Raw genomic sequence first — 14,642 nt, 5'->3', positions numbered from 1 at the left:
GTGTCTATCTTCGGGATTGCGAGGATCAACCTCTTCTGCTGATTCCCGAGGAATCGTTTAAGCTATAATGAGGCTAGCGCGGAGTCAACAGCACCGTTTTAAATTATTTTCCAAAATAACCGTCTTGCGAGAAACCTGTATGCAACTGATAGACGAGTGTTGTATGGATAGAAGGCGGCAACAGTGCAGCGATTCATGGCGTTGAAAGAGTATAGAAATATTTTCTAGACAGATAAAGTCATCACACTTCAGAAACATGGGGTACTGCTCAGTGTACAGCATGTTATCTTTTTGTCATGATATGTTGAATATTTAGGGGATTGGTATTTGGCAACAAGTGTCTGGAATTTTAAGGAGTGATTCTACATGCTAAAATAAGGCAAAAATCATGAACGATGAAATTGCGTTTGAGGCATTGTGTTCCAGTTATGGGTTATTGGAAATACGCGTAAAAGGTGTCAGACGTGACACTGCGTGGTAGTATAAGTTTCTTATTTTTTATATCTTTTACGTATATTTTTAACAACTATTAACTTGTATATAAAGCTTCAAACGCAATTTTGTCATTTTTGATTTTTGTTTTATTTTGGTACGACGAATCATCCTCAAAGTTTCGGTCACCTATTGCGAAAAACATGGCATCGCATACATCATTCTTAATCTAGTAATAGAACATTTGACCAAAATTGTGAACTTACGGTCGTTAATATTGTCTAAAAAATAATTATTATAAACTTGATATCGTTTTGGTTCATTCTGTACACAAAAACAATAATATATAGGGCGTTTTAAAAATTGAAACAGGCCAAAACACGCAAATTCTTCGTGCGAAGAGAAATTGAGAAATCCTTCATCATTTTGTGATCTGAGGTTTCATTTTCGAGATATAAACAATTAATATTTACGGGTCTAACTTTTGTACACTTGGTGAATTCTAGTCAGCACCCTGCCCCCCTTTCTGCAACGAGAAACTTTAATTGTTTGTATCTTGATAACAATCGAGATTGTAAGTCTCAGATTGCAAAATGGAAAAGGAGATTTTCATTTTCATTTTCACGAGAGACTGATCCTGAAAAAGGGTCCCATATTCTTTTAAATACCTAGCATATCTAATTTTCTTTTAATTTGTTATTAAATGAAACTCAACGAGGACACTGCAAATGGAAACGATTAAGTACAATAAAAATAACCGAAGTATTAATTTAAAAAGAAAAATATTATTATAATGGCTCTTCCGTCGTTCTTAACAGGTGTGTGGGATATTTGTTGTACAATTGTATTCGTACAAACTGATTACTCGTGACAATTACGATGGTTTAATATTATTTAATTTTTCGCCGAATATCAGATGGTTAGTTGAATCGAAGTGTATAATAATCAGTGTGGAAGCAATAAACTATAACGTGTGTTACATACTTTCCTAGGGTGTATGAATTCTTTAGAAGTGATACAATCGAGATATCTCTGACACGTTTACATAATTTGAGTTATTCCATTTTTACCATCCATTCCTTTTTCACGATTAACTCATACTTTCCCTCTCATTGTAAACCGGTGATAATATCTCACGGTTTATTCCAATGTGCAACAAATAAAGATATAGTTTACGTATCTACAGTAACGATTACGAATTTATCGTATTCTAGTATTTAAATACAATATGAAATGTATTTAATGCAATCGCATGATTTACTTTCCTCGCTCGATGCGTTGAATATGATTGCACGCTGCGGTTCTAGTAGCGCTTTCTCTTACTTCTCAAGTTTAAATGGGATTCCTAGTGATCTACATTCATGAAAGTAATTCATTCGACGGGATGAGTCCTTCGTAACTTGATGCTTTTAGTATAAATCGACGCTCGATATTATATAACGATTATCTGTTAAAAAACATTCTCGTTATTATATCCGGGTGATACCAGTTTGAATAAGCTCATTGCAACATGCATTGAAAAAATCATCGATGGATTCGAACGCGACTCGAATAAATTTTTGGTTCTCAAAAGAGAACTGCATACGAGTTTATCGTTGAAATTGGACATGCAATTCGTAACGTATCGTACTCGACTTAACTCTCAGAATATCAAATAATAATTATGAGTAGTTACGCGAGTAACGGTGAGTCAAATAAAACAATTCTTCCAATGCGTTTGTAAAGTATTATAATTCTTTAAAGTTATAAAGAATTTTTACAAAGAATAATAGTTTTGCAATTACGATTCGTATTATCGGAAAATGCATCGAACACTATATTACTTATACACTTTCTTTAGTATACTGTACCTACAACGAAAATTTTTATAAATGTTAAAATTAGTAAGTAACGTTAGAAATTAGTAATGCTAATAAGGTCAGAAGCGAAAAGAAATAACGTTAAGGTGAATTTGATTCCACTTCGATATTCCGACAGTTAAAACAAGTTGATTTAACGGGTACGATGAATAACGAGGAATGTGAAAATTATTCAAGCACATTGCGTCATGTACGGAGTGTACACAAGAACTTCACTTTCACGGTAAAAACGTGCTGTAAGATAAAAAAATGATTTTATTGGAAACTTCATCTCGAATGTACAATTGTTACGGTATTTACTATAATACTTTTATCTACACTCTTTGAACTTAATAGTACAGTCGCTTTGTTAACGTATACTCCGCACATGCTTTCGATAAACGGTGATGCACGACAAAAGTTACTTTGCCTCGAGTAACAATTCTGATATCCTTATTCATCATTTTCTTGTAGAATGAAACCGTCGTCGTTTGAAATTGTTAATCGATATTATTTGCATGCTTATTCGTGTGAACGAAATTGGACAATATTCGAATTGGCGAGAGTAAAATCTGCACAATAACGGTTGAAAAATGTGTGCATCACCATATAATGTGTCTTGTCTATACCTCAACTATCATAAATATGAAGTATCTGGCTTTAACCCGGAAGTAGGCGAGTTCAGGTAAACCTCTAATAACGACTAGCGAATACCATTGCGTTTCACATTGTTTAAATGTTGCACGATTTTCTAGCGTTACAACATACTATCCATAATTCACCACTTATCTACGGTTAGTTTTCAATTGTCTTTTATTTTGCTTTAACCAGTCATTTGTATATTATACTTTTTACATGTACCAGTAAATCTTTAATATTTCGTCATATGTTCGGTTTACATTTGTTACCTTGTACATTTAATCGAAGCTTTAAGATCTTTTATTCGGATAATAAATCATTATATGTATTATATTATAAGTTACTCGCGTTCTGCTACAGCTCTTCGTTATTTTTCCTTCGTTCGTTAGGAATATAAATATCGCAGATACATTTATATATTATGCGTACATTAAACGTGTTCGTGGATGCACTGTAGAAAAGCTGGACTTGAGTTCAATTGTGACAATTCGAGTAAAGTAGTTATATAATCAGTTTTCACTACTTTTAAAATTGCTCGTTAATTGGCATCGTATTTTCTATTTTTTTTTTTTTCTTTTTTTTTGTCATTACAGCACATCAAAGCTTCGTTGGCATCTATTGGTATTTCAGAAATAGCCTAGACATTCCGTTACATCTTGTAGGTTTAACAAAAATACACCTACCCTCGGGCTATGAGTCACATTACTAATCGATTAGAACATTGAGTTTGTTACTATGCGATTTGTATGCTGCATACGCGTTTATATTTGTCCTGTTGGGATGCGATCGTTTCTAGGCAATCACGAGAAACGAGAATTTACTTTTTATAACCTAAGTGTATCACGTTATCGCGTATCCTTTTCAGATCGGAAAAATGCCATCGTAAACACTCGAGTGATAGACATGCCTTATTGCAATAACGGCATAGCAATCGTGTTGCGTTGTTATCGGTGTACGTTGCCTCTTCGAAATGTGATCAAAGAAAGTTTTGTCCCTTCTATAAATACTTTCTTATTTATTCTAATGTTTTACGTTGTCCGACAAAACGATACCTTTATAAAAACTTGGGGTACTGTGTATGTAGTTGGTGAACTGTTATTGCAAGTGACACAGTTTCGCTGCAATGAATCGTAATGAGGTGAATAGTATATTGTTTGTTCATTTGTACGTAAATTCATCATTTCTTCAATCTGAAAAAGTATCGCGAACTGTCTCCTATCGTTCCAACAATATTCTCTCAATAACCATTCTGCCAGCTCCTATATCTTCCTCCCTACGTTTGGTTCATCCTTTACGACCAATCTCGACGACGTATTTAAAACGAAACAATTCTAAATCAATCGATGCCGTAACGAGTACTTTGCGAATAAATGCGCGAATTGAACGGAAAAAATTCGTCGTTTTTTTTTTTTTTTTGCAGATGGTTGCCGTGCTATAAAACGTACCGTGTTGTACACGTACACCGTACACATTCTCGATCGGAAGGGCGCACACGTAGGAGGAAGAAGGCCCCGTTGCTCCTTGCGTTCCTTTTTTTTGTTTTTCTTCTTTTTGTTCGTTTTCGATCGAAAATCACAACAACTTTACGCGGAAAAGATTCGTTCGTATGGCACGGAAAAATTCTTGCAGTCGTCTTTCTTTCGTTTTTTCTTTTATAAAATAATAACGATATCGAATTCAACCGATCGATTTATGCGCATCAATTGGTCTAGGTTCGTTCTATAGCGTTACGATTAAATTAATTTTAACTCGTCCTCGTACGCATAGCCGTTTAGACGCCTTAAACGAGTCAACGCTGCCCTTCGATCCAACCATCGGGGTAGAAAAATATGGGTGATTAATTAGACGCAAATGACACGAAAAGCGGGTCTAGCGGTCGAGTTTTCGTGATCTAGCATTCTTGATTGAGGTTCTCGTCCGAAGTAGGTAGATCGTTCTTGTCAGCGGTGATCGTGCCAGGGGGCACAGGGCTCTGCGGGCATAACACACGTATCACGATTAAGGTGGCCCGCAAGCTCGTCTACCAATCTGGGTCACGTTAACCCTTTGAAGCATAGAACCTCATGATCCCTATCCAATGTAACATATTCATTCATCGTCGGTTTGGTTATTAATAAGATAGCACGAAACGGATGAAATTTTGAAGGATAGTTGTTACTGTCCCTTATCTTTTAGCGATCTATGGATCTAAATAATTTCAACAAAATCGGTATTAGGACACTTCGCGGTTGTTCCTTGTGATTATTAATGGGGTTCCATCGGCGATAAAGAATGTTTACTATTGTTAATAACGATATAATTACTCTTCGATTATTTATGGTTAGTTGTTTCAATTCTCACTCGTTATCTCAAAATTATTATATTTCATCTTAACACGTTCATTCATTAACACCTTCGCTACGACTGACCCCGATTAAAAAATATCTATGTCTGACACACTGTACCAAGTATGGAGAAATGACAAGCTTTTGAGGTAATTTTGATTCTTTATTGTTTCTGAATTACTTATTCTCAAATAGCGTACACTTTCATTGATCAATACGTCGACAATTTAATATTAAACAAAATTCTCGTATTGTTCGTATTATTGCAATTTGTTTCACGATCAATTGTATATATAGACCAACATTAATACTATAAGTGACAGACGAATATGGCTTAAGGGTCCATTCTATACGGTGGAATTTAAAAATATCGATTTTTCTTTGCTCAATTTTAAAACCTAATGCCTGGAGAATATATTCTGTAATTCTGACGATGAAATTTTAAAAATTGGTAGAGAACAGGCCACTAGAGATAATGTTGCACCGGGAGATTACAATCATTCAGATATCAGAAATAGTTTTTGTTTAATCCGTAAAAGGAAACGAAATAATAGACTAAAATTTGAAAGCTTTCTTTACAGGTGTGCCGTGGTGTATGCATTATAAATAAATTAACGATTGTAGTCTATTTTATGTGATCTGTTGACTTTCGTAGAGTTTCTGCAGCTGATTATTCAGCAAATAGAAATTCATTTGCAAATGAACAATATTTATTCGACAATAACAAGAAGATGTGAAAGAATTGGGAATGCAATGTGACTGATACAATAAGTTGTGTGTACGGTAAATGGTAGAAATCTTAGGGTATTCACGAAGTATTTTTCTCTCAGGATATTCTGAACTTCTTTCATGAAACTGAATTCGATCTGACAAAGCTCGAATTCCCTTTCACCATCTGTGGAGGAACGTGTATTTAATGGAAGTATGTTAAAACCAATGAAAATTGGGGTAGTTTCCTCATTATGTAATGCCTACAAGACTGAACGCAATCGTCCTTCAAGAAGGCTGCAAAGAGACATTGCAAAAGAAATTTTTTCTTCGTGGAGAGACTGTGACATTGCCATAAGTCTTTTCGCTGAGCGTGGGCCCATAATGCGTTGATAGTGACACGGTTGGGCTCTTTCCCAGAGAAAGTTTGTTGATATTTTCCAGCCATATCCAAGTTCTTAAAAATATGGATAAATTTTGAACGCTCTAACGATGAACTCAAAAAGAACACGATACTCATCGTCACTGCGTAAACCCAGTTGCGTGGCCATAATACGTACACTTTTAAACAACATAACCATTTTACTTTTAATTTTTACCGATTACATACCCCGAAACCGAAGAGGGCTTTTGCAAAGAACACGAGTTCTCATTCAGGTTCAACTTTTGCGACGAAAAATGATACCTTTATAATAATGTTATGAAATATGAAAAATATAATTTTGTATAACAAGAAATGGTAAATATTTAACGGGGAAAAAAATCATTAATATATTTCTTAGTTTTTGAAATAAAAATTTCTGAATAAGCTTTCTTTCTAAATGGCAAGGTAGAATGGACCCTTAAGCTAGACGAGCGTTTGTTTCGGTGTATGTTACACGTAGTTAGGTTCGAAAACAGAGAATGCAAGAAAACAAAAGAATGCGAACTATTGCTCATTGGTGGTTTAACTATACGAGAGTGTTGACGAAGTGCGGGCAGTACATCCATGATAAGCAAAATGTGCGGTATGCAAAAATTTATCAATCGTATAGTATCCATTATGATCTGCACGTACAACGCTTTCTGTATTGTAACAATAAAAAATGCAAATGTATTTCAATCATCGTGAAAACACAATGTGAGAAACGATCGTCGTACTCAGACCTGAGTACCGTTGTCCTGTTGACTTCGAGGCTCTTATTGGCAGCGAAAGGGTTAATGCATGAAACAATCATTTTTCGGTGACGTAATCGAAATGTAAAACGTTCCACCAGAATTAATAATTTGATACAATAGGTTGCCGAAAATGGTACTTAAAGATCGGAGAAGTTTACGTGTGGCTGGGAGACATATCGACAAAAGTTAAAAAACAAAGCAATTACTCGTGAATTGTATATTGTATATTGTGCCGTTAACAATAGATTTGTAAAGTCAATAGATATAGGTGTTCGTGCTTTAGAAATATTCGTTTTCGTTTATCAACAAGCTATATACATAGGGTGTCCGGTAATTGGTAATACGAGCAACAATACGGTCATTTTATGCGAGAAAATTAATTGAAAATATAAAATAGAATTTTTTCATTCGATTTTTCGTTTACGAGAAGAATAACGTTAAAAATTGCACGGATACGTGCGCGAGTACGGTTAACATTCGTTTTAACTGGTTTTATCTAGTTAAACGATGGAAAAGTCAACGAAAAGTAAATAATACCATATCACAATCAATGTTTAAGAACACAAATAGAAATAACGAATAATAGACAGACGTGTTAAACAAGTCGTTCATGATTTTGCGCATACTCGTTGAATTTTCAAAATCGATTTTCTCGGAAACGAAGGTTTATACAAAAGAAATTTATTGTATATGTTCGATTTATTTTCTCGCATAGAATGATTATATTTTTGCTTGCACCTTTAGTATGCTTGTATTAATAATTGTAGAATCGAAGAACCAAAGACACAGGGATTTTCCATAACTAGGTGATATGTGCTGTTGCTATTAATCGACAAGGAAATATTTAAATAAATAAAAATATTACAAAGGAAATTGTACGCAATGCTCTATTTCAGGATTATTAACAATGGTACGTACAGCTTAATTATGGAAATATCCCAATGTGTCTAAATTTGGCACTTAGGTTTTTTGATATTTCCACTCTATGATTAGGTTTTAACCCAGTATCATTAGGGCTATTAATGAGACAGCAATTTGCTAATTCTAATTGAAAATCGTATGCATTTAACCAATGAGATACAATGATCGTTGCTTTGTCTAAACAAGAAACGTTCATGAATTAACCAATACCTTGCATTTTAAATCAAAGTATTGGAAACTGAGTAAGTTTTCGCGCTTGCTACATTATTTTTCTCAAAAGTTGCTTTTGCGAATTAATTTTTCTAACGTTTAAATTAAACGAATTTCTAGTCTCTATAGAGAACAAATAATGCTATTCGTAAAAAAGATGTTATATTAACGAACGATATCATGATAAAGACAATCGACCATTCAACCTAACGAAAGAAATTTATTTTTGCAACGCGTCATTTCGGAATAATATTTACTGTGACAGATTATTACCTGAAAATATTAATCCGTTATGTAATACATCATAATTACACTTTCTCTTTTCTAATTTTTAACGTAGCATAACAATTTACATGCTGGTAGGATAATTGTAATTAAATTAAGCAAAAGTTAATAAATAAGAAAAGCATAATAAGATGTAAGTAAGTAACTTACAAATATGTGGAGTCCACCTAGAGTTTGCATTACTATATAAGGCAAGTGAATGGGATGCACCGAAAGCAGAGGTGGACAAAATTTTATTCGAATAAAATCAACCTACAGCGATTTATTCGGGACGTTAATTCGATAGGACAGTTCAATTATTATTTTTTCATTGTGAGATATTTAATTTTATAATTTAAATTAAAATTTTTATTCAACGAGTATAGGATCAAACATTGCTTATCTTTTATTCATTATTCAAAACTTTTATCAGATTCTTTTTGCCCGAGTGTTCACGTGGATCCATTAATTATTGCTAATAAAATGTGTGAGTTACAAAAGAAGTGTTTCTTAATTTTTGAGATTCGGAATATTTTTTTCTGCATTTATAGTACGAGAAGTATATATTTCTTTTGTTTTACATATAGAAATAAATAAATCGAATATATTACGCAATTCAGAAGTAAGTGCTTTGCTCCACACCTTTTGTTGGTGAACAAGATGTAATAGTATCGTTATTTGCTGAATTCATTTTTATTCTGTTTCATATCGTCGCGACGCTATTAATTTTAGGTATCGATAATCAGGGGATGTAGAAAATTGATAACAATTCTCACATTTATAGTTATAATTATTTTACACAATTGAATTCAACTAACTTAATTTGTTATTACAAATAATTCTAATTTAAAAAGCGTATAAGCAAACTGTGTATTCATATTTTTTAGAACAATATAAAGTGTTTTTAGATGAATAGAACAAAATTCATTTTTCGTTCAATGTTTGTTACATCGACCTCTTTGAAAGAGATTGACCTAACAGATGTAAATACGTTCTGTTTTTGTAATATAATTTTTATATTGAAAACCTTTCAAACGTAATTATTTGTTTTAAGAAGAATTACCTGTCTAAGAAAATATGAAAATAATTCAAAAGATGCTTCAAAGGGTTAAGTAACTATGACATTTGATTTTAATAACTAAATATGTACACTGTATTAAATTATACATTTAGTTTTATTGTCGTTTCATTTAATACAATTTTGTGTAATATTCTATGGGGTCTGCGAAGTACTATCTATTTTAAGTTGAGTTATATTTGATAAAAAAAGTAGCTCAAATTGGAACATGTTACTTGAGATTAACTTTTCGATGTATTGTTGACGTTCATTATGAAATATATTGTGCAGAACTAATTATTATTGCATAATTTTTCTGATAAAAATATTGAAAATGTAAAATAAAATTTAACAAATAAAAAAGTGGACACAAGTTTATTATTTATCTTCCTTTTCGAAGAAGAAAATTACAATATTGCAAAGAAGCATGCAAAACGTGTTTTCAAGCGTATTTAGTGAAGAACGGTACAAATATAAATATAAGTATAATGAATACAACGTGGCAAAGAATCTCGAGAAAATGAGTGCAATTTAACTAATTATTTTGTCGCGCTTTGCGATATAAATCGGAAACTTACAGCTGATATTAATTTACTTTAGCGTGAAATAATTATCTGGTTCTCGAGATTATTTTCAGCAAGCCATACCTGTGATCCACTGCCACTGAGGCTTTCTACATTTGAACCAGTCTGTCGAAGGTAATCCTTATCGTTGAAAATCTTTTTATCACCACCGCCTGGCTTATGCTTTACATTATCCAAGGATCCAATTTTGCTCTCGGCTTTGATATCAAGTTTTTGTGTCTGGATCTGAAAGTAGTACCAGAACGTCTATTATTTTCTATCGCATATCGTGTAAAAACTGCAATTCACTGAACACGTAGAATAATACTTATGATTAAGATTTGCAATTTCTTTACCGCTATATAGACAATTTCCCGACATAGAAATTTGATCGATTCGTTAAATTTACCAACAACGTGATAATAATATAAGTATATATTTCTGTCAACGTACATATGTGTACAGTGTTTGTCAATAATTTTCATTCTCATCCAATGACTTTTACGTGCTTCCTAAACTAAATTTGATTTTTGCATACAAAAAAGATTGACTATTCGAAAAGAATATGTACACTAATTTTAAAACATGCAGAAGCATGCTGTATTTCCTCCGGACGGAATTTACTTACATAGCCGGTGTTTATTTCAGTCAGAATTAAAAATATATTGTATATTCGATACGGCGATAAGTTTTTACGCTAATTATTACGAACGAAGAGTATTCGAATTCGAAGGATTTCAATTTTTCTCTCGACAATGCATAAAGATAGTGAATGTTAGTTTAAACTGGCACGATATTATTAATTTTTAGTCCTAGTTATTAATTACTCCCTTCACAATTTTATAATTTGTAATTTGGATTCAATACCAGGTGATGATGAGTGACTAAATACAATAAATCTCGGAAGAAGACAATTGGGTCAATGTTTCATGATATTGCTTGACATACTTACGTTATTGCTTGAATCCTGTGGCGTCTTTGGAGGCGTTGCCGATGACTGAACACCAACAAACAATAATGACTTGTTAATAATGATGGGTCACAAAACATGCATATGAGAGTCAACCTTTCATCTATTTGAAAGAGACACTTTCTTCATTACACACACAATGTTCTTTCGCATTAAGAGAAATGAATATCAAGAAATATGAAACATTAGGTTAAAAAGTGGTATGAAGTATGTTGTGTTATTATTTTAAGTGAAACATAAAATTATAGATAATATGGAATAGTGAATTTCGTAGATAAAATTGATTTCTATATTTTTAATGGTAACTGCTTTTTTAATTTTCTTTCCGAAAGTTTAGTCGATATATATTTATTGAACGAAATAATATTACTAAGACGTATTAGTAGTGCGAAATACAGTATTAACGAAACAATAACAGGGTAATGTAAAGTGAAGCCACATTTATGACAGAAAGAAATATTTTTTCACAATTTAAGAATCGACGAAGTAATATATTGTAATCATTTCTCTTGATGCTAAAATTCTTGTTTTCTGAGAACTTCGACACTGAACTAATCGACAAAAATTTTAGGACGTAGAAGTGAGTCTATGTTAACATTCTACATGCAAAAATGCAATAAATGTTGAAATAACTCATTTTCTAATTCATCAAACTTCCGAACATTCTCGTGGCATGTGAACGAAGCGAGCACTATATATTACTACATAATGAATTGATGTACGTTTAAAAACGAAAAGCAAGCATTTATCATAATTAGGAAAATGATTTATCGCTACATCGACAAACAGAATGAATTTAGGAAATTTCAAGCGAAAACATACCAGACTTTTTTTAAAATAAATATTAAAAAATTCAAAGAACACACATAAATATGTCGATTTATTCATTTTTTTAGTGTAATCGCTTTTTCCAATATTCAGCCATGAAGATGACAGAAATACAAACGCAAATAAATTTGATTTCTATTGTCTTCTTTTGAAACTTCAACTATAATCGACTACTTTTAATTGATTCCAATTTAACCTGTTCTTCGTAGGAATTATATTTAATTCTTAATAATTTTATCAATTTTGCTGTACAATTGAAATCAAAAAATGCGAATAAATTTCTTTATCGTTTGATAAATTATGTGTAAATAGAAATGCACGGATTAATTCGAAGTAGAAATACTTTGCTATTGTTATGAAACTTCTTCGATGATAGAAGAACTATTGGTATTAAATTTGCAAAATCTTCAAATTATAGACTAAACGCAGATAAAGGGTTACTCGCGGTTACGTGAAATTCTAAAAGTATTTAACACTTCTAGGGAAACATATTTTCTGATAAATGAAATTCTTACCTTGACGCTACCACCGCCAGGAATATGCTTAGCGTTGTCTTTGGAACCGACTTTTGGTTTTGCTTTGTCCTTGAAATCAAGCTTCACAGTCTCTATTTTCTTGTCACCGCCGCCAGGCTTGTACGTTGCGTTATCCAAAGATCCAACTTTTGGCTTTGCGTTCCATTGAAGCTTAACTTGGGAGATCTGCGTTCAATTTTCAGAAGAATATAAAATTATAGTTTTCATTCATTGTGAAATGCTGTTACGTAACAAATTTTAATCCCGTAGAGGAAGAAAATCAGTATTTCGAAAGCGAAGTAATATCAGTAGTACAGAGGAAAAAGAATCAGTCATACGATAGAGCTGGGACTATTTGTCGAATTTATCTGTATTTGAATATTCGAATACTTCGGTGATTTAAATAGTATTTGAACAGTATGAATAGCGGACTATTTTTTCAATGGTATAATACGGATATCATTTCTTTAAACTTCATTTTTATTTAAGATATAATTTAATATGTTAACGATATTCTACATAACATTTCTAACTTTGATAAAGAAACATTAATGCGTTTATATTTTTTGACTGTGAAATTATAAAATGGTATACTCAAATGTTCGAAGTTTATTCTTAGAATTTGGATACTTGTAAAATATACAAGTATAAAATTGTTCGTATAGTCTCAACTCAATTTTACCTATCTCGAATAAGAAATTTGTTATTTGTTGGACTAACAATTCACTTTTCACTTAAAATCAATGGTACTACTGATGAGACCGAGACGGATTTTGATATCATTAATACATTTATGTTTGACGACAAGAATGTTAAGATACTGAATCTAAATCTTTATTATATCCATGTATCTAATGAAAAATAATGTCTTGTATGGAAAGAAAAAAAATTTTATTTACCTTATCCTTATACGTTTACAGTTCCGTGAGATCTGACCAACTGACAGAATAAGTGTGAGTATTCTTGAAAGTACACCTACATTATTTAATTAATTAACTTTATTCAAACTATCATAGATAATCGTAGCACGAAATTACTCGAGTTATTTCTGAATGAAATTTGATACCTGTTTAATGATATTTACAATTCATCAGAACTAAAAGAAATGGACGTCAAAAAGAATTGGTGATCTTTTGAAATTAGAATTTAATGAATTTTCATAGTTAAATATGACAAATACAAAAATAACAATAATAGTTACATACTTTGAAAATTAATTAGTACATTGCACTTTTTCAGAAATAGTGTTTCCCACTATTTAAATCAAAATGAAAAATTGCGTAAATATACATATTAGGTGAAAAAGAATAAGAAATATTCGAATGATTAGTTGAATAAAGATTTATTCGAAGTTATTCTAGTAAACCATAACTTTAATACTACAAGTTGCATCATTGTTTTATCGATACCTCAACGATTCTTGATATTTGAATTACATCGATAGAAATCTCCACATTTATATCTTACTAATATCAATGACCACTTATTTCTGATATCTCTTTGGTACGCAATAGAATGCTTGGGAATTGAGACGTATTAATGAGTACGTTATTGGATTGGTCCCATCGTTAGCTGTTACCAATTAAGCTACCATGGTCGTAAACAGATTTTTTCTTTCCATACAAGAGGAAACTTATATCGATCAATGTCGACGGATAAACAATTGAAAAGATCAAAGTAAAAAGTTAACCTTTTTATCCCCACCACTGGGCGTGTATTTTTCATTTTTCGCAGCGATCTTTGGCTGTGCCTTGCTGAAGTCGAGTTTTCTATTTTCTATTTTCACCTTTCCACCGCCTGGTTTGTAACTTGCATTATCCAGCGAGCCGATTTTCGATCGTACCGTTTTCAGATTTGGAGAGGGTGCCGAGCCCACTTGAACTTTATTCATAGGCAATTCTGTACGGTTCAATAGAAATGATAAATATAGGTACATGTTCGCAAGAATGTTACTTTCGTTGATATTTGTTTCTTAGCATTACGATAAATCGTAACATCTTTCCTTAAAGTATAACAGCAAAATGGCCGTAGGAAATACGACTCGTTGAATTATATCAATTTCATATGAAATGAAATAAATAATTTTTAATTGGGGTAAATTGAATTTAAAATTTATTTGTTTTTAATCGACGACGAATGTAACTTTATACACTGGTTGATGTTGTTATTTAAAACTTTCAATGTATCTTTCGAAAGTACGTTAAAAGTAAAATCG

General features: G+C 32.2%; 1 protein-coding gene across 3 annotated transcripts in view; it reads right to left on the bottom strand.

Moving 5' to 3' along the window:
• Positions 1 to 996: 996 nt before the first annotated feature.
• The window catches only part of Tau (microtubule-associated protein tau), an 87,412-nt gene continuing 73,766 nt past the window's right edge, over positions 997 to 14,642 (bottom strand). The window contains exons 5-9 of one of the 3 annotated variants that reach the window (XM_076305731.1): positions 14,118 to 14,326; positions 12,428 to 12,613; positions 11,067 to 11,111; positions 10,199 to 10,360; positions 997 to 4,881 (exon numbers count right to left, since the gene is read on the bottom strand). In XM_076305731.1, coding sequence (XP_076161846.1) covers positions 4,801 to 4,881; positions 10,199 to 10,360; positions 11,067 to 11,111; positions 12,428 to 12,613; positions 14,118 to 14,326 — 683 coding nt within the window. In that variant the 3' untranslated portion in view covers positions 997 to 4,800. The remainder of the gene's footprint in view (positions 4,882 to 10,198; positions 10,361 to 11,066; positions 11,112 to 12,427; positions 12,614 to 14,117; positions 14,327 to 14,642) is intronic. The other 2 variants (XM_076305732.1, XM_076305733.1) reach the window with 2 other exon arrangements.

This window comes from Ptiloglossa arizonensis, chromosome 2 (genome assembly GCF_051014685.1).
Source record: "Ptiloglossa arizonensis isolate GNS036 chromosome 2, iyPtiAriz1_principal, whole genome shotgun sequence".
In the NCBI taxonomy this organism is placed as follows: Eukaryota; Metazoa; Arthropoda; class Insecta; order Hymenoptera; family Colletidae; genus Ptiloglossa; species Ptiloglossa arizonensis.
The sequence above is the reverse complement of the archived record's forward strand: the minus strand, read 5'-3'. Positions and strand labels throughout refer to the sequence as shown.